Raw genomic sequence first — 25,856 nt, forward strand, 5'->3', positions numbered from 1 at the left:
GATCTACTTTATATACATAAGTAAGTGCACGACCTGGCGTGCGTTCGCGCGAATAGTAGGAGAAAAAAAAATGATAATGATCAAGGATGGTGTCGGCGTGACGTCAGTATACATTTCTCATCGCCCGCACTGCGCTCAGATTACTGTCGGCTGTTCAAGCCCGAAGAAATTCCCTACAAGGAAGGTACAACGGTATCAGTCATCAAGATCGTAAAACGGCCTCTTGGGTGGCACCTCGTCCATTTTCAGATTGAATTTCGCGCGGACGACGATGCGAAAATTATTTACAAGCTACCCGGAGCGGCTAGAGAGAGAGAGAGAGAGAGAGAGAGAGAGAGAGAGAGAGAGAGAGAGAGAAAGAGAGAGAGAGAAAGAGACAGAGAAAGAGACAGAGAGAGAGAGAGAGAGAGAGAGAGAGAGAGAAAGAGAGAGAGAGAGAGAGAGAGCTCTTCTTCTGCGTTTCGCGCTTTTGCATCCATCGACCAAGATGACACGCCCGGTCCTCGTGTCTCTACGATTAGCTTTCTTTAACGAGATCTATATCCCCAGGATCTACGTATTTTACTACTACATACTACATATTTTATCCACCTTCATTATGAAAATTTTTAATTATAATCGTGCTCCGTGGGCGGAGGCAGGGAGAGGGTGGAGGGAAATATTAACGACAGAAATAATTTTAATAATAATGTTATATGCGAAGGGAAAATTAATCGTGACTCACGTATATATATATATAGGATTTCGAAACTTTCGAAATTTGTATCGAATATATTAATGATTATTTTTCCATTGGGATCTATTGGTATTGCTAATTTGAAATCGATGAAGATTCGATGTATAATTTTTTTGTAGGTATTTTTTCTCTTTCTCTCTCTTTCTGCGTTTTCTCTTTCCTTTTCTTCTTTTTACTGTTGTTTTCTCCTTTTTTCTTTCTTTTTTTTTTTTTCTTTTAATTCTTTTTTTGAAAAGCGTTAAGATCAGAACAGTTAGCAAACAAAATAACTTTTTCGAGTTTCGACGACAGATCGATCGACGAACTAGTAGACACCACGGTACAGCGAGTCACGAGGAGTGAAAGTTCGAGCACGATTTGCGACTCTCGTATCGAGAAGACGTTTAAACGCATACGAGTTGTGAAGATTTTGCCCGTCGTTCCTTCGGGCGAGGATTCGAAGGGTCGGATTATGAAAGGTGTACAAGCACGAAGATTCGCGTGACTTAAGGCACTAGCAGTAATACTTAAGGCCTAACGCAGCGTTCTCATCCTTAATCTTAGAAGGCACTATTACCTATCGGAATACAACACGTAACAATGTTAATTTACCATCGACCGTCGTACTCGTCATTATCATCGTCGTCGTCATAGTCTTCGTCATAGTCCTCGTCATAGTCCTCGTCGTCGTTATCATTATTGAATTTACGTATTGAACGTAATTAGCGTATTAGCGAAATAAAAAGGAAATCAATCCGTTTCGTCAACGTAACAATTGCAATCAGATCGAATTTCTTTCTACCAATCTTTTTATTCAATCTATCTTATTCATCCTCTTATCATCGAAATCTTTTATCTCTAAGCACAAAATAGTTGCGAGTAAATGCGTGCTGATTTGCGAGGTCCCGTGATATTTGCGTTCCATAAGTTAGAAGCGCAAAGTCGAATGATCCCCCCATTCGAGTTTTATCTCTCTCGTGCTAAACGAAGCTGCTTAATTAGGCTTTAACGTCAAGGCTGCCGTTACCATTTATCCAAAATTATCGATCACTATCATCATTTGAGAATGCTGTCCGAAATTTTAAAATATTATTTCGTGATCATACAAAATTCTGATATGAGCGTCTCTTATCTTATATTACAATCGATTATTTAATTTTAACAATTTTAAACGCGTACGTATAAAATCCTTGCACCATTATTATTATTCTTTAGTACATTTTTTTTCCTTTTTTCTTTATATATATATATATATATATATATATATATATATATACATACATATATTTGGCACCTTGACGTGAGGCTATTAAAAATTATTCGTTCGACGAATTAACGCCTACGTCGTCCTTGCTCTTTGTTGTTTAAAAAAAAAAAAGAAAAAAAAATCTTTTCGAACGATCGAAGAGCGTACGACTAAAAAGAAATATATATATATATGTGTGTGTGTGTGTGTGTGTGTGTGTGTGTGTATGTATATATGTATTGTATATATACGAAGAAGCATTGATTTAATGCCACGACGATATTGCTTAATGCACTTATAATACTGACCTTTTAGAATGTCTTCTAATCTTTCGTTCAACGAAACGCAAATGATTGTCCGTTTCTAAACGCGAAATTCTTTGTGCATAATGATCGATGTTATGTATTATAGTTAATAGCCTATCGATGATATTTTTTGCAAATTTTTCTCTTTAAACATTGCGAACAACTTCATTTCATTTTCGCTTTTCTCTTTTCTCATCTTTTTCTATTTTCTGTTTTTTTTCCTTCTTCTTTTCTTTTTTTTTTTTTAACCTACGTCAATATAATTTAATATCAGCATAACTTTGACTCGTTCTACTCGTCGTGAGTTTACGACGACAGTGTCTCGAGAAACGAGAACGTAGGAGATTTTGAAAAGGAACGAAAAAAATAGAAAAGAAGAAAAAATAAAAGGCCGAATTGATACGGATAAAATTAAAAAGCGATGTGCAATATGTAACTATGTAGGAATTTGATTGGCGAGAGAAACAAAAATCGAATGGGAAAATATTTTTAATATCGGAGTTGGAAGGGAAAAAGAAAAAAAAAAAAAAGAAAAGTATGTCGAGAAGTATGATAATCATCGCGTGAGATAATCGTCGTGTTGAAAGGCGATAGAGACAGAGAGATAGATAGATAGATAGATAGAGAGAGAGAGAGAGAGAGAGAGAGAGAGAGAGAGAGAGAGATCGAAAAGAAAAAATAAACAAAATGAGAAAAAAAAGAAAGGAAAGAAAACCAAAAGGAAAAAAAAATTATAGAAAAAGCTCTAAGTCTAAACGAACAATCTAAAAATTCTTCAACTTTCTTCTCTAGTTTCATTCGGCCAGGCTTTGTCGTTCATAACGAGACGACTATCCTAAATTAGTGCCTAAGCTCTTCAGGTCCCGATGTAAAAATCGTCGTTTTCGTCGTCGTAGTCTTTAAATATTGATTTTTTTTTCTTTTTCTTTTTTTTTCGATGGTTGCATCGATGAGTTTGAGCTCAACAGCATCCTTTTCTTTTTTCCGCTATCCACCGCTCTTTTCTCTCTCTCTCTCTCTCTCTCTCTCTCTCTCTCTTTCTCCCTTTCTCTATTCTTCTTCTCGTAATATCTATCTTTGTCGTGTTCGGACGTTAGCTTATCAGTGCCTCTTCATATGTAGAGAGAGATGATCGCTCCGAGAAAACGATCGCTGACAGAGATGGCACTTGAACGGTTTTTGGCCGGTGTGTTTGCGATAATGTCTCGTAAGCTCGTCCGAACGTGCAAACTTCCACGTGCAACCTTCCCATGTGCATTGATACGGTTTTTCTCCTGTAACAGATAAGAAGAAACGAGCTTAACACGAGATTATCTGTGCGACAATAATAATAATTTATAACGTCTCTGTGTGTTATCATTTTAAAAGAGAATTTTCGTTTACTGTATCAGTAGTTATCTACCAATAATTAAGTAAATTAATATTGATAGATATTAATTATTAATTAAAATACAATTATTATTATTATTATTATTATTATTATTATTATTTAATTAATAATTTTTATTTTATATAAAATAAGTTTCGCATATTTATAAATTTTGGATAGATCTATAATATCTATGTGATAAGGAACGAGAGAGATAATAATCAAAACGGAGAGCGAAGAACGAAGAGAGAGAGAGAGAGAGAGAGGGAGAGAGAGAAGGAAAGAAAATCGTTGGTGTCGTTTTCACACCCAATTATTGCAAGCGGAGGTCGTTCCTTTCGCGTTATTCTTGCGAGCTCGTAGCTTCGTTTCGCAGCGGATTGCTCGTAACGCCGTGAACGTCCTTGTAACCATCTCCATGGCCAGAGTCGGTTCTCTTATCGTAGAAGACCCTCTTCTTCGAGAGACGTCTCGACAGCTGTCGCACGTTGCAACGACTCTGGATCTCGTACAGAAAACCGCCCATCGCTCTCCTCTATTGTATGCAAGTCACCACGTTGGATTTCTCGATTCAAGACGAGAGAGATTACAGAGAGAGAGAGAGAGAGAGAGAGAGAGAAAAGAGAGAACGTGTTCTCTTTCTTTCTTTCCTTCTCTCTCTCTCTCTCTCTCTCTCTCTCTCTCTCTTCTTGACCATCCGCCCGGACGTGGAAACGATCACAACTCGATGACGCAATTGAAAATCGACTTCAGTCCTTCCCAGTGAAGACCACGACCAAGACGAAGCGTGGATAATCGAACTTTACGATCGAGAATGCTCTGCCGATCCCATTAAGCGCTTTCGACTAAACGCGGATAATGGCTGATCGAAAGACGGAGAGAGAGGGAGAGAGAGAGAGAGAGAGAGAGAGAGAGAGAGAGAGAGAGAGAGAAAAGAATAGAAAGAGGTGGACCACGAGACGTGCCATCAAGTTTCTATCTCGAGTTTGATCGCTATATTTACACCATCTCTCTTCTTCGTCTTCCTACGAAATTTTTACGTTTTCTATTTAGATAAAAAGAGAGAGAGAGAAAGAGATTTAAATCGAACGTTTTAAAATCCGAACGATCATCGAGCGAAATATTATTATGTAATTCTTTCAGAATGTACAAACGACTAATGACGGGGAAACAAGTCGTAGCGTCGTTGCTTACGTAATTTTGAGTAATTAGTCCATTTACGAGTGACGCGAGCGGACACCCACACAGTCTCTCTTTATTTTCTCTTTCTCTCTTTCTTTCTTTCTTTCTTTCTCCCTCGTGAATGTAAAAGCGTATGGTACGTTAGATCGAAACGCGTATGGTGCCAAGTATGTATATACCGTCGGAACAGACATTAATTCTAACATTATTAATGCATTTTGATCACATTTTTCCATAGAAGCGTTACGTTTATTGCGCCATAGATTAACGCCGCGTTACCTCGCCAAGCTCATTAGTTAACCGTAACGACGAAGTTAGCCACTCATTTGTAACGTCGATTCATGACCGCATAATACCTCCAAGTATAGCGAATGCACTATACCTTTACCAAGCTTCGTTCCTTCACAATAGAACAGATACGTTTTTGACGTTGTATAATAGCTCGCTCGTCTTCCATGGGGGAAAATGCGATCGCTTTAGGCTTATTATTGTTATTGTTATTGTTATCGTTATCTTTATCGTTATCGTTGTTGTTCTTATTGTTATTTTTATCGTTATCGTTATCGTTATCGTTTTGTTGAATCGTCCTCTCTTTATATATTTTCGTTTACACTTTGAACTCGGGCTTTTTAAGTATTCCCTATATATTCTCTTCTTCTTCCCGATGACATTTACGAAGTGACGATATGAGCCCTCTTAACAATTCTCCGTTAATAATCGTGACGTCGAGTACTGACGTACGGAATTGGGGAATGATTTTTATAAAATCTTTGTGATCCTTCCGTAATATCATTTTACGAGCTCTCCCGCCGATTTTTCAACGAGATTAATTAAGAGCCATCCTTGATCGTTCATTTTAATGAAGGCTTCGACATAATTGGCCACCATTAATGCCTCCAATCCAAGCTAATTACTCGTTTTCAAATGTACTCTGTCTCTGTCTCTCTCTCTCTCTCTCTCTCTCTCTCTCTCTCTCTATCTCTTTTTTTCTTTCTTTCTTTTTTTTCTCTCTCGACAGAAGGTAAAACGTTTAGCTCGTTCCTTTGTGATAAAAAATTTATATCATTTGAATCCCTGAGTAAACGATGGACGAAACAAAACTGTTGTTCATATTATCGAGATGAATTGAGATTGCTTTTTAATATCGTTAGAACGTTGTTAGTATCGTTTCCAATCGAAACAAGAGAGAGAGAGAGAGAGAGAGAGAGAGAGAGAGAGAGATAAATCAAGAGAGAAATCATTTCGAAATATCATCTAATATTTTTTGAAGCATCGACGAAAGTTACTCTGATTTAATTATTATCATTTTATCATCGGATGTATATAATATTGCAATTCGTTTTCCTTATACCATGAATTTTCTGTCCACATGAAACATAATTATCGTGTCGCGTCGCGTCGCGTCGCGTTGAGAAAAAAAAGGAGGAGGAGAGAGAGGCTGAGTTGGATTGTAAATGACAAACACGATGCGTGCCGTTAACGAGGGACGAATCGACTATATTTATGAGGTTTAATAGGATAAAAATGTAAATCTGACAATGAACGTTACTTATTGCTCTTTAAACAAAGTTGTGAAACTCGCGTGATCTTTTTCTCGCTTTTCCAATGAACTTTATTCTCTCTCTCTCTCTCTCTCTCTCTCTCATTTTTTTCTTCTCTTTTTTCTCTCTCATAAAAAGCAACGCATTTGTGCATAACATTCTAGCAAATAACAGGATCCGTATCTCGCGAGGAATGCATAATAGTTTTAGTCATAGGAATAATGAGATTTTGAAAGAGATATGGGGAACACGGAAGAAGACGAGCGTACATCTTGAACATTCGTAGAATCTAAGAATTTCAATATAGAATTATTGTCATTATCAAATATTTTGTTCAGCGTTGGATCTAGTACGAGTTAGATATAAATAATATTTTTGAAATATGTTCTAAAAACGTTGAACGATGTCAAGACTCGTGTTTAACAGGAAATATCATTAACTTCCCAGGTGGTATTGTAGATAATCGCAGCCTTCGGTCATATCGCACAAGTGCATTGTTAATAGTAGACCTGTCAGCAAGAATTCCAAGTAGAAGCGCAGTTCTCTCTTCTTATATACGCGTATTCGTGCTTGGTATTGAGTAGATACCAACATACATCGACATATCCTTTGATACAAGGAACCAATTCACGGTCGTTGTCAAGTTTATGCCAAGGCTAATTCGCTTTAATTGATACATGAGATCTCACTAAACCTTATCCCTGTCTATCAAGGGTCACGCTAACCTTCTGCCATCGAGTTCTCCTTCTTGCACTCAGCGATTCTCAAATTTTACTCGTACGGAATAATTTGAAAACGTTAAGAACGGCCATTAGGATAATTCCAAGAACAATCTAATGAGGTATTATATCGAGATTTTCTTCGAAGGTACAGCTCGTATCGTTAAAAAAGTAATCGAAAAATCGAGGTTGTATCCGTTATCGATATAACATGTTTAGCCAAATCGATAGGATCGAAGCACCTCTGACATTGTACGTTCATATGAGGATGTAACCATTATAAATGTTACAAACTTTATTCAGATAGTGTCATGAACTGTGTTTAATTTACGTCGTATCGGAAGATGTAACGTTAGGGAAACATTTTAAAGAGCCATTAGTTATTACACATACACGTCCCTCCTAGACAAGATCCCTATGCGTATTTATTTATATTATAATTATTATAATTCAATTCCGCGTCAATTTTTATTTAGATCTTCTTTTTTTCAAATTCTCGGAGCCTTCGGTTAAGAATACAAAAATAAAAACGATTTCATATATATATATATATATATATATATATATATATATATATATATGTTATTCAAAAGGAAAAATGGTAAGCACAAGATATGATGGAAGAGATCACAGCGATCAACGAATTGGCATTTCCCACATCTTCTGAGAGCCGAGCAAATGCAGAAGGTATATAGAAGACCGAGTAAAGATATAACATTCTCACTCTGCGCTCTCGGTATAATGCAATGGTGTTAGAATGACGAATAGACGGTAGTTTACACGGTAAGAAGCGCGCAGTGCGCACTCGTTGAAACAATTATTATTCTCCGGGTCGCTTTACAACGGTGGTTTGAGCTTGGTATATCAGGTTCTGGCCTTTCGTATCGAACGATCACGACGTTGGACTTTCGTAAAAGTAGTAAAGTAATAATGCCCGTTTCCTAATGTGCAAAGTAATCAAAAATTTCATTACTATACTTTGGATGTCATCGTAGCGATTCGTTGAGTTTCTCTCTTTCCTTTTCTTTTCTTTTATCTTTATTTTTTTTTTCTTTCTTTTTCTAATTTCTCTACACGAAGTAAGTACCTATAGCTGCAACTATATATATATATATATATACATATCTCTCTCTGTTTCTCTCTCTCTCTCTCTCTCTCTCTCTCTCGCTCTCTCGCTCTCTTGTAGTAAATTAAAATAAAGCAGCGAGAGAAGAGAAGAGAGGATAACGAGACGAAAAAGGAAGGTAGGATCAAGGTTAATTGTCGGAGGTTGAGCACCGCGATTTCCAACGAGTCGTGGTCGAAGCATGGACCAGACAAAAGATCCTGGTTCTCACGACCACGCCCTCTCCACGCCGCCTCTGCCCTCCTCTGGATATAGCAGCGATGCCTTCACGAAGGTACCTATCCACCGGAAATTCTTCAAGTACGAGCTCTTTCGACGTTCTGTATATACAGAACATGTGTGTGTGTGTGTGTGTGTGTGTGTGTGTGTGTGTGTGCGTGCGTGTGTATACATAGACATATATATGTAGTATAACGATACACGGTAACGAAGAGTGTGCGACCTCTTTCAGCTTCTTTTTCTCTCTCTCTCTCTCTCTCTCTCTCTGTCTCTCTTTCTTTTTCTTTCGTGACACGATAATAAATGGTCATGTATGTACGAGTTGCTCTTCCTTCAAGAAACACCAGCACGTTTAGAAAAGAAAACCTTTGGCATATCCACCTCTTGTTGTCACTCTTTAAAAATCTCGAATTTCAACGGATTTTAAATCGATCTATAAGAAATTCACTATTAACTTACCGGTGTGAGTTCTCTTGTGTGCCTTCAGGTGGGAACTTTTAGTGTAGACCTTGTCACAGCCTGCTACGTCACATCTGTGAACCTTGCGCCTTTTCAACGCGTCGCCGCACTCACTGTCGACCCCTAAACTAGCTCCGTTTCCACCCACGCCGGCATTGGCTCTACCGCTCAATCCGATGCCACTCGCCAGCGTTGGTCGTTTGTGAAAGACACTGAAATCAATTAAATGACGACAAATTTTTAGTTTTTCTTTTCCCTCGTATTTTTCTTTCCTCCTTTTTTCCCCTTCTTCTTCTTTTTCTTCTTCCTTTCTCTTTTCCATTAAAAGCGATTATTTGCTACATTATTAGTTCTATCGAAAAATTCCAAGAGATATTACGAGATACATTGTGGCATTAATACGCGATTAAGAGTGCAATGTTTTTTTCTCTTATGATTCTTTGATCAGAAGAAAAAAAAAGAAAACAAAACAGCAGAGGAAGATGAAGAAAAACTTTTTGGTAGGCATATTAAATATTATGGAAGAACTTTTGTCCTTGAAAATATCATTAACAAAAGAATAAAACTCGCGAAGGCTGTCAAAAGAGGAATAGCATTAATCATCGATATGGATAATTGTTGTTATTTTCTGAAAAGCGAGGACACACAACGGTCCCCTTCTCATTCGACATTCTCGATTCATATCCATATAAGATCGAAAGGTCGAATCTATAAGACGAGAGGACGATGAAGACGACGACGACGACGACGACGACGACGACGACGACGGCGACGACGACGAAGACGCGTTCGAATCGTTCACTTCTTGGATGATTCACGCGACCGATTTGTCGAGGAGGGGATCGGCGAGAAAGGAAGAGCACATAAATTATCCTCGAAACCGGTTAGCCGGTTACTCGCCACCGTCCTTCTTCTTCTTCTTCATCTTCTTCTTCTTCTTCTTCTTCTTTCTTAACTTTCTAATCATTTTCCCAGTAATTACGAATCCGATCGGATCCGATCGGATCGGATTGGATCGAATCGAATCGAATAGAATCGAATCATCTTCGATTTCAATCGAACCTTTCTTAGATTTTGCATCGTCAACGTGGAAAAGTGTCATTAGGATCCGTACGTTGATCAGTTAGGAGGTAATCATCAATTGAAATCATGATGTTGAGTTTTGATGTACAACCAATGAGAAAAGTCTCGACAGCCGGTGTCTGTCTCTCTTTGAAAAGAGTAGAACCCGACCGCTTCGCGAGGAGATCACTTTTTCAAACGCGTTCTTGTCCAAGCATTCTTTTAACTATACACCACGCGGTATTGCCGGTGACGTTGATTATGACGAGTGAACGCGCGATTGGCAAAAAATCTGACGACCGATTTCAATTCCGATATGGTGGCTACGTGGCGACGTCTTCATCTTTTCTTTTACTCTTTTTCTCTCTCTCTCTCTCTCTCTCTCCCTCTCTTTCTCCTTATCTCTCTCCTTCTTTCTTTCTTTCTTTCTTTAAATTGACATAGAATTTTTTTCTTTCACGTGTTTTACAAGGACGAACAAAAGATATGTTAACAAAAAAAAAAAAGAAAAAATCAACGTCAGTATCGGAGTTCCATGAAAAAAACAAAAAAAAAAAAAAAGAAGAAGAAGAAGAAAACAAGCACGATAAAATAGTGAAAAGGAATTTGGATATTGTTAATGTATACCGATAATCGATTTCCCCCGGATCTTTAATATTAGTTCAGTTCAGTATAGCTTAGTTCGGTTCATTGTTGACGATCCAACAGAGAGAATACAGCTTCCGCGTTGTTTCATCGTCGTTTCTTCTCACCCCGTTTACGAGTATATAAATTCAAGGGTATAGCCAAGCACCGAACAATTAAGCGAGCGTGACGTTGTTACGTTCCACCTCGTAGACCTCTATAATATTCAATAGGATTTACGATTTGTTATCAAAACTTATCAAATAACGCAAAACGTCTTTGACGAGATTATTCGTTTTATTAAGATCGAATAATATTTCCTTGGTTATGTGCGTGCGTGTATGCGTGCGTGTATGTGTATGCGTATGTCTTTCTCTCTGTTGTGTGTATGTGTGTGGCTGTCTGTTTTTTTCTTTTCTTCTTTTCCTTAACAAAAAGTAAGATTATTGAAACAGCCTGTTGGTAGGACAAATATATATTAAGGCTAATCGATGAAATGCAAGACAGCAGAGTTTCTTAGCAAATACAGTAGTCATTTTCAAAGAGGAAGAAGGAAAAGTTGTCTCGCCACACTAATGTTGTGATATTTTACGAGCCGTCGAATGTATAAAGGACACCCTCTGTGAGTCGTTTCTTCTTCGTTGAAGAGTCAAAGAAACCTTTTTTGGCTGAACAATAAGAGGAATTTTCGAAAGAGATTTTAGCTTTCTTCTTCTCACCCTCTTTTATTTACTTCCTTCCTTTTTTTCTTTCTTTCTTTCTCCTTTTTCGTAAGTTTATGAAGTCGGTGTAATCCAAGAAAGAAAAAGCAAGAGAGATAGAGAGAGAGAGAGAGAGAGAGAGAGAGAGAGAGAGAGAGAGAGATAGGGAAAAGATGAGACAAGGAGCGTTGGTATCGAACTCGTTCGATCAATCTTATCTTGACGCTTGGTACTCCAGTGGGACCTGTTTTTTGGTATGGCCAGGGCGAGATCATCTAGATCCGCTTTCGTTTCACAAACGTCCGCACGAAACGTTACAAAAACGGTGAATTCGTGTTGCTTTCTCCCCTCTCTTTTTCTCTCTCCCTTTCTCTTTCTCTCTCTCTCTCTCTCTCTCTCTCTCTCTCTCTCTCTCTCGCCCGCTGTCTCTCTCTCTCTCTCTCTCTTTCTCGGGAATCTCGATATAAGGAAGAAAGTTTCGTTGAAAGAGATCCGGACGATGACCGACCCTGACTTTGGAATTCGCTACGGATTCTGAATCGTTAATGGATCAGTCGGTCAAAGTTCAAATTTTATTCGAATCAATAGAAATAAATTTACACGATCTCGAGATAACCACCATCGATCAGTTTCATTCTTCTTATCCCATGAAATCGAGTGTAACTGTGCCGTTACCATTGAAATCGAGTGTAACTGTGCCGTTACCATATTCGATATATTATAATTTATATAGTTTAATCGTAAAAGTTGACATATCGATATTTTCATAGATAATAAGATAAGTACGATACTCGGTAGTTCTCCTTTAAGATAGTTCTCTTCTTGTTTATTGTCAGAAGCATTGATCAATAGTTAACTTACATATTAGTTTTAAAAGAATTAGATATTTCTTTGTAGATAGAGAACGAGAGAGAGAGAGAGAGAGAGAGAGAGACGTATATCCATCCCTTGTTTCAAGGTACTCGATCGAGAATCGCGAGAACCGGATAAGCTAATTTACAGCGCGCGATAACTCCGTTGGGACGAGTACAGGGACGATTCGAAAGCCGCTTAATTGGATGAAGGTTATAATAAGATCGCTGGTAACATGCGCTCGGGCACGTTCCCGACGAAGGATAGCCGCCACTCCCTGTAGAAACTCTTTTCAAGGTGACGCGTACGTACGTACGTACGTACGTACGTACGTACGTACTTACTTACCTACCTACCTACCTATCTACCTTCCTACCTACCTACCTACCTATGTATCTACCTACTACGTACCTTCGTGATCCTTCTTTTCTTCTTTTTGATATCGTCGTAAGATCCAGTGCTCGATTCACGAATGCAAACTTGCCCGTTCGAAATTACTTTTGATCGATATCGTTTCTCTTTCTCTCTCTCTCTCTCTCATGCTTCCTTTTTCTCTGCCTTCATTTGAATGGCTAACTACGAAAATGTAACTAAGCTAAGAATCTTTTCGAATGATCTTATTTCCAGGTTGTACGTCAATACGATCTATGTCGCAGGATTTATTCTATCTAATTAATTGTAACACAGAGAAAGAATTGATTTAAGTCTTTGAAATGAAATTTATTTAAGAGAGCTAAGTAACCATTTACTACTTGCTAACGTTTATCGTATGCAAGAAATAAAGAGAGAGAGAGAGAGAGAGAGAGAAAGAGAGATACGATTATCGGACAATTTTTCATTCGACTGAACGAGCCGACAAGACGAGCTAATAGATACACGGGAAGATGAAATAGCGGAGTATATTTGTGGCAAAGCGGTTCTCCTTCTCGATGGGGGGTGCTCGTATGCGGGTATCGAGAAGATACGTTTATGTTTATGCGCGTGCGGAAAAAGGGAAAGAGAGAGAGAGAGAGAGAGAGAGAGAGAGAGAGAGAGAGAAAGAGAGAAGTAAGGGTGAGCAAAGCGTCGTGATTTATACTTGCAGCGAAGTATAACTATCGTTATCGGTCGGAGCTTAACGGCATCGGATTGAATCACTGTGGTAGAAGCGTCAGAGAAGTCAAAAGTCGAATGAAAGATGTTAACGTTAACTTTACTTCGTTGGAAGGTAATGAGAAGACGATATTATTTTTATTATTTAACGTGAAATCGAATCGATGATTTTTTGTTTTTAACTGATGGAACCTCGCTAAATTGTCGATCCTATTCCAAGACTTTATTTTGAGGGACGATCAAAGAAACGAATATGTGATAGGGATTTGTAATATTAAGAAGAAGAAAAGTACAAGGAAAGAGATAAGGCAATGAAAGAAATGATGAAATCGTGAAAATATACACACTCAAAAATACACATACACACACATATATATATATACACAGTACGGTTCGTTAGCATAGGTATTACAATGTTTTCTAATCATCTCGTTACCCAGCCCTTCCTCATCTCAATTTTTTTTTTCTTGTTTTTCCTTTTCTTTTTTTTTTAAGTGAAGGACAAGAGTAAGCTTCTTTCTCTCTCTCTCTCTCTCTCTCTCTCTCTCTCTCTCTCTTTCTTTTTTCTCTTTTTCTTTTGACACCAAAGTCAAACTCGTATAACCTAGAAGAAAGACAGAGAGTGAGAGAAAGAGAGAGAGAGAGAGAGAGAGAGAGAGAGAGAGAGAGAGGGCAAATTAAAGGAGATTTAGAGCGAGTGTATGATCTTGTCTTATTATCGTTGGACGTTGGTTATACATTCGATGAAATATGCTGCGCTACGTAACGATACGTTAGGATTCTAGCTAAGTGAACGAGTCAGGATATCCCGCTGTTTTCGACCGATCCAAAGATGGATAATAAAGTCGGTCTTTTTGGCTCATCATATTTGACTGATACACGTACTTAGTTACTTATTTATTTATTTTAATGTTTGTTATTATTTCCCGAGTTTTTCATTTTCATCGGTGTATTGTGCCATTGAAATATTTTTGCAAGTATTATTGGTTCAACGAAGAAGAAGAATAGGAGGAGGAGGAGGAGGAGGAGGAGGAGGAGGAGGAGGAGGAGGAAGAAGAAAAAATAATATAACTCACAGAGATGCCTCCTTTATCCTTTGCAAAGCGAGAAGTGCTGCAGGGGATGATACGAATACTGGGTCGGGTGGTTCCATAACGCAAACGGCTACGTCCCTTTCTCTTTCCCTTTCCCTTTGTCTCTCACGATCGCGATCTCGTTCTCTCTCTCGATCTCGCGTTTCTCTCTCCCTGATCGCACTCTCCCGTTCCTGTTGTCGTTCCCTCTCATTCTCGGCAGTCCTATCTCGTCCTCTTTCGCGTTCCCTCTCTCGTGTCCTCTCTCTTTCCCGATCTCGTTCCTGTTCCCTTTCCCATGCTGCTTCTCCCAATGATGGCAACGTTGGCGACACTGTAAACAAAAGAAGAGATTCGTGTCTCGATTTAGGTTCTAATAAGATCAATGAAGAAAAAAAAAAAAGGAAATAAGGAAGAGCAAGAATTATAATAATTCAACGTGATTAACGAAGGCGAAGGATGATAATTTATTTGAAACGATTTAACTTGGTTACTTTTTGTACGTGCGATCGATGTTGATGCCGTTCTTTAAAAGATCGTATCGAGCAGGAAAGATCGAAGATCGAAGGTCGAAACTCTTGGGAAACGACGGACAACCTTTCGCGGATAAACGGGCTACATAAAACGCGGCTCGTTGCGAGGCACACGCAGCAGGTCGCTGACAAGCTCCGAGCAACCGAAGACGTTTCCACAAATCATTCGACGACGAATCACGTAACGCGTCATGATCTTCGATAGATATGGTTTTTCTTTCTTTTTCATTTTTTTTTATCTTCTTCTTCTTCTTCTTCTCCTCCTTCCCCGTATTTCCGAAGGACTCAGAAATGTTAAAAACTTTTCGATCTGTAATCTGTAATTATTTTTTTTGTTCGTTTCTCTTTTCTACATATATTCCAATCGTATATTACTCAGGTAGAATTAGCGGGGACAAGTTGAGCGTTAGAAAAGTATTTAATACGGCAGTAAGTCATTAGACTAGCATAAATATCCTATTAATAATCAAGTCGAGTTTTAAGGATTAGAAAAGCTTTAGTTCGTGCTCAAGGTGCTGGTTTAAATCTATGGTGTATTAAAAGAAAATCGCTTGCGTTAAAGTGGCGCTGTTAATTCAATGCCAATTAGTCGATTTCATGGAGCCGATAATCGATATTAACGTTTGGCATGTCTGTCTTAAGTGCAAAGGTCCCTTTCTTTAAAGGTTTTAGGGCCCTTAAAAGAGAATATTATAAACCGTTAAGCATACGAAGAAATTCTTTAGCGATCTCCGAACGTCATTGGATTGTTACTTTGAGCTTGCCACGATAGAACGATATCTTCTTGCTTGGTGCTTACAACGTGCGCGTGGTACAAGAGGCATGTTAAACGTCCATGACATTACTGTTACTAATTAATACTCCTGGTCAATAGATTGGCAAGTAGCGTTCATGCTAGGAGGTTACCGGTATGTTAAGCCTTTGCTACATAGCGAACGATAATCTATTGACTATCAGAGACTCGCTTTAATTTTAAAGTAGAGACGCGTGCGCCTCTCCGATCTTCGTCCAAGTCCACGTCCAAGTACGGTGCCTCGTCGTGATCGTTATAAAATTGTTATTTCTAAGGGACTACCTCGTTACGCGCTAATAGTTCCTTCGCCATGCTAAATTACTCGAGTATGTAATTAGTAAACACGTAATCGGCGGCTATCCTTTATAGAGGTATTCGTTACTTTGTTATCTTCTAATTTTCTTGCTCGATGAAAGATAAAAAAGAAATGAAAACAAAATTTATATATATATATATATATATATATATATATATACATGTACATATATACACGTATATACTATATACGAATCTATATACCGTGAATATTTCATTAATATATCGCATTCGTATTTTCGTTGTCGTTACCAAAGGACAACGATTACCAAAGTAGAATCCATAAGATGGCATGTACCGTTGCAATCGGTTTACGAATTAAGTAGTACGCGATACGCTCGAGCAGGCTAACGGGATTAAGAGATAATCGATTTTGGAGAGAGGAACGATCATTTATGGCCGAGTCGAGCATGCGATATTGCGTAACGCGATACTGGCACGCGAGTTTTCCCGTCCGTCGTGAATCAACAGGGTGGAGATTTATGTAAACACGCGAACCGACTCGACGCGAGCACGGACAGACTTACACGGACATATGGTTTCATTTCGACGATGATCGGACGGATAGGGTGAGGGGGGCAGGGGAGATAAGGGAGTGTCGAATATGAATGACCAAAAAAAATTTCAATCGCTAACGGTCACGAGGAATTTTCAATTATCTATATATTTCATGAACCTTTGACGATACATTCGAAACGAATTTGTAATTGCAATTAGCCGTTCAATTAATCGATCCTTCGAACACAAGTCGCTCATTCACCTTCGCCATTCATCGTCATCATCACCCTCTCCTCCAGGCATCATCTCGTTAGAGCCATTAACACAACTCTCTCTCTCTCTCTCTCTCTCTCTCTCTCTCTCTCTCTCTCCCTCTCTGTCTTTCACTCTTTCTGCCTATGACCGAGCACTATGATCTTCGCTATCTAATGGATGTCGGACTCATCCGAAGATTCTGACGGGTCTTCTCTTCTTCCGAAGTTCAACATCGTGTCCTCCTTTTTCTTTTTCGACTCGCCCACGCCAAGAACGAAGTGTACCTCAAGCATTATCGCTAATAACGTGGACTTACTATTCACTATCTCTTTTTCTCTCTTCTATCGTTCACTGTGCCTGACACGGACGTACTATGATCGAGCGAGCTTAGAGTCAAAGGCCATACGTAATTGATAATGTTAAATGCTGAGGTTAATCCGCCGATTTATGAGCAAAGTATGTAGCATGGATTTTTCTAATTCACCAATTTGAGGGATAATCGGTTGACGCTAATGGACCGCTGCCAAGGATACCTGCGTGAAGAAACATAGGAAGGAAGGAAAAAGGAAAGAAAAAGGTAAGAAGAAGGAAGAAAGGAAGAAGAAGAAGGAAGTTGTAGGATAAAGGGAGATAAGTGGGTGATCAAGAGAGAGAAAGGGGGAGAGAGAGAGAAGGATGAAAGCGTACTTTACGTGCTCAATAAGAAATAAAACACATGGCTTAGCTAATCCATGGGAAGAGGAGGATGAACCAAGTGGGAGGAGTTGAACAAAGAGAAACAGAGAGAGAGAGAGAGAGAGAGAGAGAGAATAAGTGAGTGAGTGAGTGAGTGAGTGAGTGAGTGAGTGAGTGAGTGAGTGAGTGAGTGAGTGAGTAAGAGAGATAGAGAACGAGTCTATATCCGTTCTTAGCTGCGTCGTGCACTTTGATCCCCATGGAGAATATTCGTATCGGTCTGCTAACGGTATGCCAAGCGGAACTATTGTACTCGAAGACGATACACGCTCGATTTAAACTCACGATTGTAAAGGAGAAACGATGGATTTAAGAAAAATTTTTCGACTCTTCGAAAATAGAAATTAGAAGGTAACCTGTTGCGCTGCATCATCGATTATCAGGATGTATATATATATACATATATATATATATATATATATTGTAAGGAATCTAAGTCGTTCTTATACGTGACTAGAAAGAAGTAAAGAGAGAAAGAAAAGAGATAGATAGATGATAGATAGATATATATACACATATATAGAAAGAGAGAGAGAGAGAGAAGGAGAGATAGTTTTACGTTCACGTTCTCTCTTCTCTCGTTTCTCCACCTTCGACTCGTCGATACGTGAGCACGAGTAAGCGCACGTTAAGTGGGTGGACGTGCCACCCGTATCGTGGAACTCGTTAGACGTGAGTTTTTAATTAAGTTTCCGGTTTAACGAACAAAATGAGGATTAGTCGGCGATCCGCCTTCAACCAATTAATCCTAGATTATTATTTCTCATCGTGCCGGACCAAGGCACGGATCAGGATTTATCGCGCGAAATAACAGGTACCAAGCGTGTTATGACTAAGACCATGCCGATTTACGTTCTAGTAAGTAATAGATATTCCGATGGATAAAAATTCGTCATTACCGTCGGCTTCTTCTTCTTCTTCTTCTTCTTCTTTCGAAAATTATGCTTGAAATTAATTAGCAAGCTTGTATAAGAAGACTTGCCAACGTATTAACGTTGTCTTTTATAATAATTAAAAGCCACCTCTTTTACGTTCCTTGTGTTAATTGCAAGTTATAGTGAAAGTATACATACATACATACATACATATATATATACATATATATATATATATATATATATTTATATATAAGCCTTTAAAGATTTTAATCGTATGGTTACGTTTTCATGGAATGTCTTAATTATCATTTTCAATACTGACGTTAGGATACGAAATAAGAAGCTTTGTGAATCGGATCGTATCATCAGGCTCATCGATTCGAAACTACCTAGAGTACCGTTTATGTTTCTTGGAAGAGTTTCGATAAACGGCAAGTAAACCAACGAGAGTTCTCCTGCGTAATCACAAGGAGGGATCCAGTGTGGGACGATGTTCACTGGTGAGGGCCGAATAAGACGTTAGCATAACTTGCACGGAATTGATCTGCAAGCGGGCATAATAATTCATTCATGGCCTGGGAGGTATCAGGATGGAAGACGTCAAGAAAATTCTTTAAAAACGACGTCGACTGGTTTCTGATCTGTAAATCGATATGTAATTATAGTGTTTTATATATCTACGTTTTATTTATTCTCTTTCTCTCTCTTTGTCTCTGTTTTATTTTTGGGGGATGAGACATGATTGATATTCTTTTAAGTTTTTATCTTTAAAAGATTCTTTTATGTCATAGCATGATGGAAATTTCTTTTTAATCTTTCTTCTTTAACCTTTTCTTTTTACAATTTCTCTTAAATAGAATCGAAATAGAGTAATATAATCCACTTCTATGAGAATACTTTAGTCCACGAACATTTCGATTTTTGCGACAGATCCTATCGAGGCTAGCTAAGAATATAGATCAGTGTATCGAGCAGAATAACTGATGATTTCGATGGAAATACATGTTGTTTTAGTCGTGTCTAACGTACCGATGGATTAGCTTTAGCCCGAGTAAAATCGATGTTGGAATTAGAAGTAAGTGGATAAGAAATTCGTTTCGTTTAATTCGTTCGGCTGGTGTATATATATACATACATACATACGTACATATATATATATATATATATATATATATGTGTGTGTGTGTGTATGTATGTATGTATAATTCGAATAAAAAAGAAAAGAAAAGGAAAAATAAATATATAAAAGTATACGATAGTTGTGTTGGCGAGTTTTAAGGAGGGAGGAGTTGCATTCGATTCGAACATCTCGTCATAGTGCATCTTTGCTGGCAATGTCTTTGCGAAGGAAACACATAGGGTATATAAATTGTCGAAGTGAGGCGGGACACTTGGCGGTTGGTGCCGATACTCGATAAATCTATCCGAGCGTGATAGACGAGCCGAGGTGTGCAGGTTGGCTTTAGCTTGGCATGCCGGTGCATCGTCGTGGTACATTTGAGAAAGACAGAGAGAAACACACACACACACAGAGAAAGAGAGAGAGAGAGAGAGAGAGAGAGAGAGATAGCATGGACGAGAATGCACGTCTCTTCGTCGGTGCACCTTCACCTGGTAATCGTTTGTAGATGAATCTCACCGCGTGCTGCTGATTCTCTATTTCTCTCCCTGTCTCTCTTTCTCTTTCGCTTTTTCTTTTTATATATTTTTTTCTTTTTTATCTCATTTCCCAAAAATAAATGATAGATTTCTTTATGGAGAAAAAAGAAAGAGAGAGAGAGAGAGAGAGAGAGAGAGAGAGAGAGAGAGATGGTAAGTGTGAAAGATCATCGGTATTATCGAGCTTCCCATAGCTGCTGTTACTTGATATTTATGAATAGTTGTTTAACTTGCACTTGAGCGCAACATTTATGAACATTACCTCTCAGTTTCATAATTAATTATGAGAAAAAGAAGGATAATGAATAATTTCTTAAATAAAATTCGAACTAATCCTTAGATTTTTTTAGTTCTAATGGAATAATATCTTGAATATATCTTTATTAAATATTAGTTGTGTTCAATCTCAGATAAGTAAATACTTAGATAGATTTTTGGTCAATTATTCTGGATCAAGTTGCATAACATAAGCGTTAATACACAAAGCGGTAGTCTTTAATTGCTTGAACATCATTATCACAAAGCTTTCTAGTGATCGTACATATGTATTACTTTGCTAGTAGTATATTCAGGAAGATAAGGAGTTACCTGGCACGCACCTGCATACGTACGAATTTAAACGGACACCCACGGCATTAAATAAGCTCATCGTCCCTTTTAAACATACACATATATATATATATATATATATATATATATATATATAAATATATATATATATATATTTATATATTTATATATATATATATATTTATATTTATATATATGTACATAGGTGTACACGCGAGCACGATCGAGATACGACTGAGAACGTTCTCGTCTATGTAGATATACCTTTTCTCGTATCGTTCGCACACTAATCTTCAGGATAATGTATTCTGCGGCTCGAAGATACGGCCTTACCGCCGTGCGGCCGATCGCATTGCACCAGTACCGCAACAACGTATCTTACAGGTTGCGGAACGAAGGTCGAAGCGGATTATTTCTTGGTTCGGTCATACAGAAGATCTCGATTATGTCGAGAATACTTTTATAATAATTCTATCCTCTTTTTTTTCTTTCTTTTTTCGTTAGAATTATGTTTTTATTTTTTCTTTGATGTCATACTTCCAATTTAGAATTCAGGATTTAGGATTTAGGATGTAGGATTTAGAATGTAGGATTTAGGACTTAGGATTTAGCTACTAGGATAAAGTAGAAAGGTGTCTCGTTCGGATGGAGTGAAATGGTTAATTAATTACCCATCGTCCATATTGCACACCTCGTTAGTCGGTGACCGGATGGAATATCTCGAGCATGTCGAGGAGCACGACCGATCGCGTAATCGGCCTCTCCTCCGTGTTCCATAAATGGTTAGAAGTAACGAGAAAAAGCGAGGGACACTCGGTTGACATAGGCCTACTACTACTACTACTATTTCTACTACTATTACTATTACTACTATTGCTACTATTACTATTACTGCTACTATTACGGCTCGTTTTAGTTGCGACAAATTTATTCGTCTTGAAAATCTTTTATCTCGCATTTATCTTATTTAACGAGCTTAGAAAAATAAATTACCACCTTGTAATAAACAAAACAAAACAAAAAATGGACGGAACACATTAGACAAAGGAACGTTTTAGCAACTGCATTATTATTTGCTGCTTTTCAATACACACACACACACACACACACATATGCATATATATATATATATATATATATATATATATATATGTACATATGTATATATTCCATTTATGATCATAAGAAATTTATTTGGTTTTAGACTATTCTAACGAACCTTACACGATCGGCTGGGATAAATGATATTTTTTTTGTCTTTTTTCTCTTTCAATAGTTCTCGTATAGGAACGTACGTATCTTGATCGAAGGGAGCGAGAGAAGGTGGACTAATCTAGTTACGATGTCAGATCGATATTTTAGTAAACCATTTAATGAACCACGGAAACGGTACGGTTAACGTAGCTAACTCCAACCAGCCACGTATACTTCTACTTTTGGAGATAATGGCAGTTCCTGTCCATTGCCGGACCCAGAAGCTCGTTATTTCCCTCTAGAATTGCTACCTTAGCCATTGCCGTTCGATACCACTTTGGCGTTATTGCCCGGTGTCCGTCCGATCAAGATGGACCGTTTCTATTACCACGTCTCGTACTCTCGACAACGTCTCCTTCGTCGTACTCTTCTTGTTTTTGAAACTCAAAAATGGCTGGCGGCTTACGCTTTACGAATATTATTTTCCTTCCATTTTAATAACACAACATACTAACGTCGAACTATATTAAGAATCATCATGGATCGTCCTTTGAATTTATCGTGCCCGTTGAACTTTATCGTAAATACCTTAGAAAATTTATTCGAGAAAAGACATTAGCAAATTCTTAATACACCTTTTCCTTTGTTGCACTTCGATTTGCATTATAATACGATACTCTCTAGTGTAATACTTGTTCGATGCCACCGTTCGAACGCATACTCGACGTGAAGTACTCAACAATTATGTAAATTTCTACCGTCATAATATGAGAGTTAAATATACATACAGAAAGATAAAGATAAAGAGAAAGAGAAAGAGCGAGAGAGAGAGAGAGAGAGAGAGAGAGAGAGGAAGAAAAAGAGAAAGAGAGAGTGCATCGAACGATTATCGCAACGTCAGATAGGCGAATCTTCGTCGCAAGTGTTGCAAATGAAAATTATTCTTCGAGCCATATTTTGATCGTCTCAAACGATAGGCACAAAGATAAAGACCTTAACCAAGGCTCAGTGATGTATCCTAACGGAGGAAGGATCCTTTTCTTCCGCGATTCGAACTTTCACATCGTACGAGAGTGGGATCGTGATACAGGTGTGCGGGGTCGTCGAATGCCGTAGGAGTTTTACGAGGTTAATGTGCAAAAGCATCGTCGTCGTCGTCGTCGTCGTCGTCGTCGTCGTCGTCGTCGTCGGTCCCGTCGTGCTCCTAGCGCCGGTTTATATTTACTTATATGCGTGTGTTTATGTATAAGAAAGACAGATACATATACATAAACGTACATACATAGATATCAGAAGCAAAGGGGAAATAGACGGTCAGACGGAGAGAGACAGGTGGAAGAACTATATACGTAGAGTCGGGTCGACGTTTAAACACGGTAACGTTAACGTCGTGATGAATTATACTGCTCGATAAGGTCGTGTGCGTTAATTTATTATCCATGTAATCTCCGTCCTTTTCCAGCACGCCTTCTCTCTTCTCTCTACCGGCGAGAAATTGAAAGAGAAAAATCGTTTTAAGTTGGTTTGCTGCTTTGGGGGATGCTGCTTGGCATCGGACGACGAGTCGGAGAGTGAAAGAATGAAGAAGAACGAAGCAGAAGGGAAAGGAAAGGGAAGATCGCCTGGAAAAATGTCTAATTTATTAGCCAACCGTTGAAGAACTCGTACCGACTGACTCCCTACGTATACATACTAAGCGCGTGCTCGTTCCTTTTTGTTGTTAGAAATACGCAGGTGAAACAGGCTTGGCTCTTTCTCGCGAAGGTTAAACACCTGCGACAATGCTTCTCGACGCCCTGAACTTCGATGTCGTGACCTTTTCTTCCTCCGGCCCACCGATTCACGATCCACACTAGTTGTCTGTTTATGTATGTATGTATCCTTTTATAGGTGTGTCGAAACTATGCCTTTCATCGACTTGATATCGGATACTTCATATATATATATATATATATATATATATATATATATATATATATATACATATATAGCTAACTATATGTTACACGAAGGTTACACTTTGTTAAAGAAATATTTGCCGATCGTTTTCAAAAAATAAATCGACCTATAGATTAGGATTATTAACGTAATACCGAAGGCAAGAAGAGAGAGAGAGAGAGAGAGAGAGAGAGAAAATACAAAAAGAAAAAGGCATAAATCACACTACTACTAGTAAGAGATAAGATTGATTTAGAAAGGATTTACGAATTTGACAGAAAGGACGTGCAATTTTCATTATTTCTTTCTTCCTTTGTCCTTTTTTTCCTTTCTTTCTTTTTTTCTTGGCGAGAGAGGAGAAGAAATTGTTTCGCGTCGATGACGAGATGAGTCGATTAAGAAAGTAGTATATATCCGTGATTAGCAAGACATTGGTATCAATCCTCTTAATCCTCTTAATGTAGCCGTGGAAAAGAATCCTCGTTTCCAGACTCACACAAGATCGGTGTGTACATACGCGGTATCCCTTTCATTGGATCCTTCATTATACTCACTTATGGTACTCGGTTATAGCACTACGTAATCTCGGTCGCATCTCTGATTTCAATCTATGCACTTACAACGCTCAGCACGCGAACGATCTACAAATCAGGCCTCCGTTATTTCTTTTCATTCCTCTTTCTCTCTATCTATCTATCTATCTATCTATCTATCTATCTATCTTTCTCTTTCTCGCGTGTATTCTCGGCTTCTCTTTCTACGCACGCGTTGCGTAATTTGCGTGAGTTATTGGTTCGTGGTAGGTCCAGTTCTCGATCTTGGTATATCGGGAGCATTCATAGGACAAACGGGTAAAGAGAACGAAAGGAACGTCGAGGGGGATCCTTTCTCAAGATTTTAGAATCTCCGGGAACGGTAGAGAGAGAAAGAAGAAGAGAAGGAGGAGTAGAGTAAGTGGAAAGGAGAAGAAGGACGGAAGGATTTTCTTCTTCTTCTTCTTCTTTTTCTTTTCGTTTTCTCCCTTCTTTCTTCTTGTTATCGGCGAAACTCTTTAACGTTCAATTTTCCATATTGAGAATTGAACGAAACCATACGATATATTTCGAAACGATCCATGTATACACTATAACGATATTCGGCTTATTTTCTTCCCCCTCTCTTTTTGTTCTCTTTCCTTTTTCTTTCTTTTTTTCTCTTTCTTTCTTTCCTTTTCTCTTTCTTTTTACTTCAATCTTTTACTTGTATTACTTCTCCAGGGATAACACAGATCCGATCGGAATCGCACGGCTCCCACGAGACGCCTCTTGTGTATACGATTAACCGTAAACGGATAAATATTATGGCTGAGTATAGGGTTTGCTGTTTGCTCAGCAACCCAGACGCGGTCACGGGAAATTAATTAATTATCGCAAAGCGGACGAGTGCCGATTGCCGGTTGCAAAAGAACCATACACTCGTCAAAGGAATGCACACAACCAAAGACGCAATATTCGAGAGCCGCTACCCGTCTCTCTCTCTCTCTCTCTCTCTCTCTCTCTTTATTCGTGAATTTCTTAAGATTCGAACAGAAATCGGTTCCGCATGAAAATGCCGATTTAGAAAGGTAAGCCATGTTTCTCCTGATCGCGTTAGAGATTTGTCGATGGTGAGGCATATACGATTGCGCTTTTCAATTCAAGTAGTATACAGGAAATTATCGGTCTCGTTAAATTCTATAACGTTCGTATATTTCCTACAGGCAAATCGGGGGAGTCTTCAATAATAATACCGACATATCGAAACGATCGGAGTTTCGATCTATGAGAGAGCCTGTCCTTCGAGGATTACGGTGCATTGAAGTATGATGAAGGAGAGAGAGAGAGAGAGAGAGAGAGAGAGAGAGAGAGAGAGAGAGAGAACAATGCAAGGCGATGCGATAATCATATTGCACAAGGTAGTTTGTCTCGCTCAAGGCTAGTGCGTTTCTACTGAAATGAGATTATTTCCCGCAAAAGGAAATAATCGACAGAAACGTAGTCCAGAGCTAACCCATGAGCTTCCCACGTTACGAGATTTATTAAATTCCCTAGCGAGAGATATGAAATAAAGAGAAAAAGAAGAAGAAGAAGAAGAGGAAAAAAATCAAAGAAAAAAAACAAGAAGAAGAAGAAAAAAAGGAAAAACACGCGCGCTTTATAGTAGTCCCCCGCTATCGTACTATTAT

General features: G+C 38.4%; 1 protein-coding gene across 4 annotated transcripts in view; it reads right to left on the minus strand.

Annotated features, from left to right (window-relative positions):
* Positions 1–902: 902 nt before the first annotated feature.
* LOC124954798 (Krueppel-like factor 6) overlaps positions 903–25,856 on the minus strand; it is a 252,099-nt gene continuing 227,145 nt past the window's right edge. For all 4 annotated transcript variants that reach the window (XM_047508254.1, XM_047508257.1, XM_047508256.1 and 1 more), the window contains 3 exons: positions 14,289–14,619; positions 8,882–9,093; positions 903–3,540 (listed from right to left, as the gene is read on the minus strand). In XM_047508254.1, coding sequence (XP_047364210.1) covers positions 3,368–3,540; positions 8,882–9,093; positions 14,289–14,619 — 716 coding nt within the window. In that variant the 3' untranslated portion in view covers positions 903–3,367. The remainder of the gene's footprint in view (positions 3,541–8,881; positions 9,094–14,288; positions 14,620–25,856) is intronic.

Source organism: Vespa velutina, chromosome 16 (assembly GCF_912470025.1).
Source record: "Vespa velutina chromosome 16, iVesVel2.1, whole genome shotgun sequence".
Lineage (NCBI taxonomy): Eukaryota > Metazoa > Arthropoda > Insecta > Hymenoptera > Vespidae > Vespa > Vespa velutina.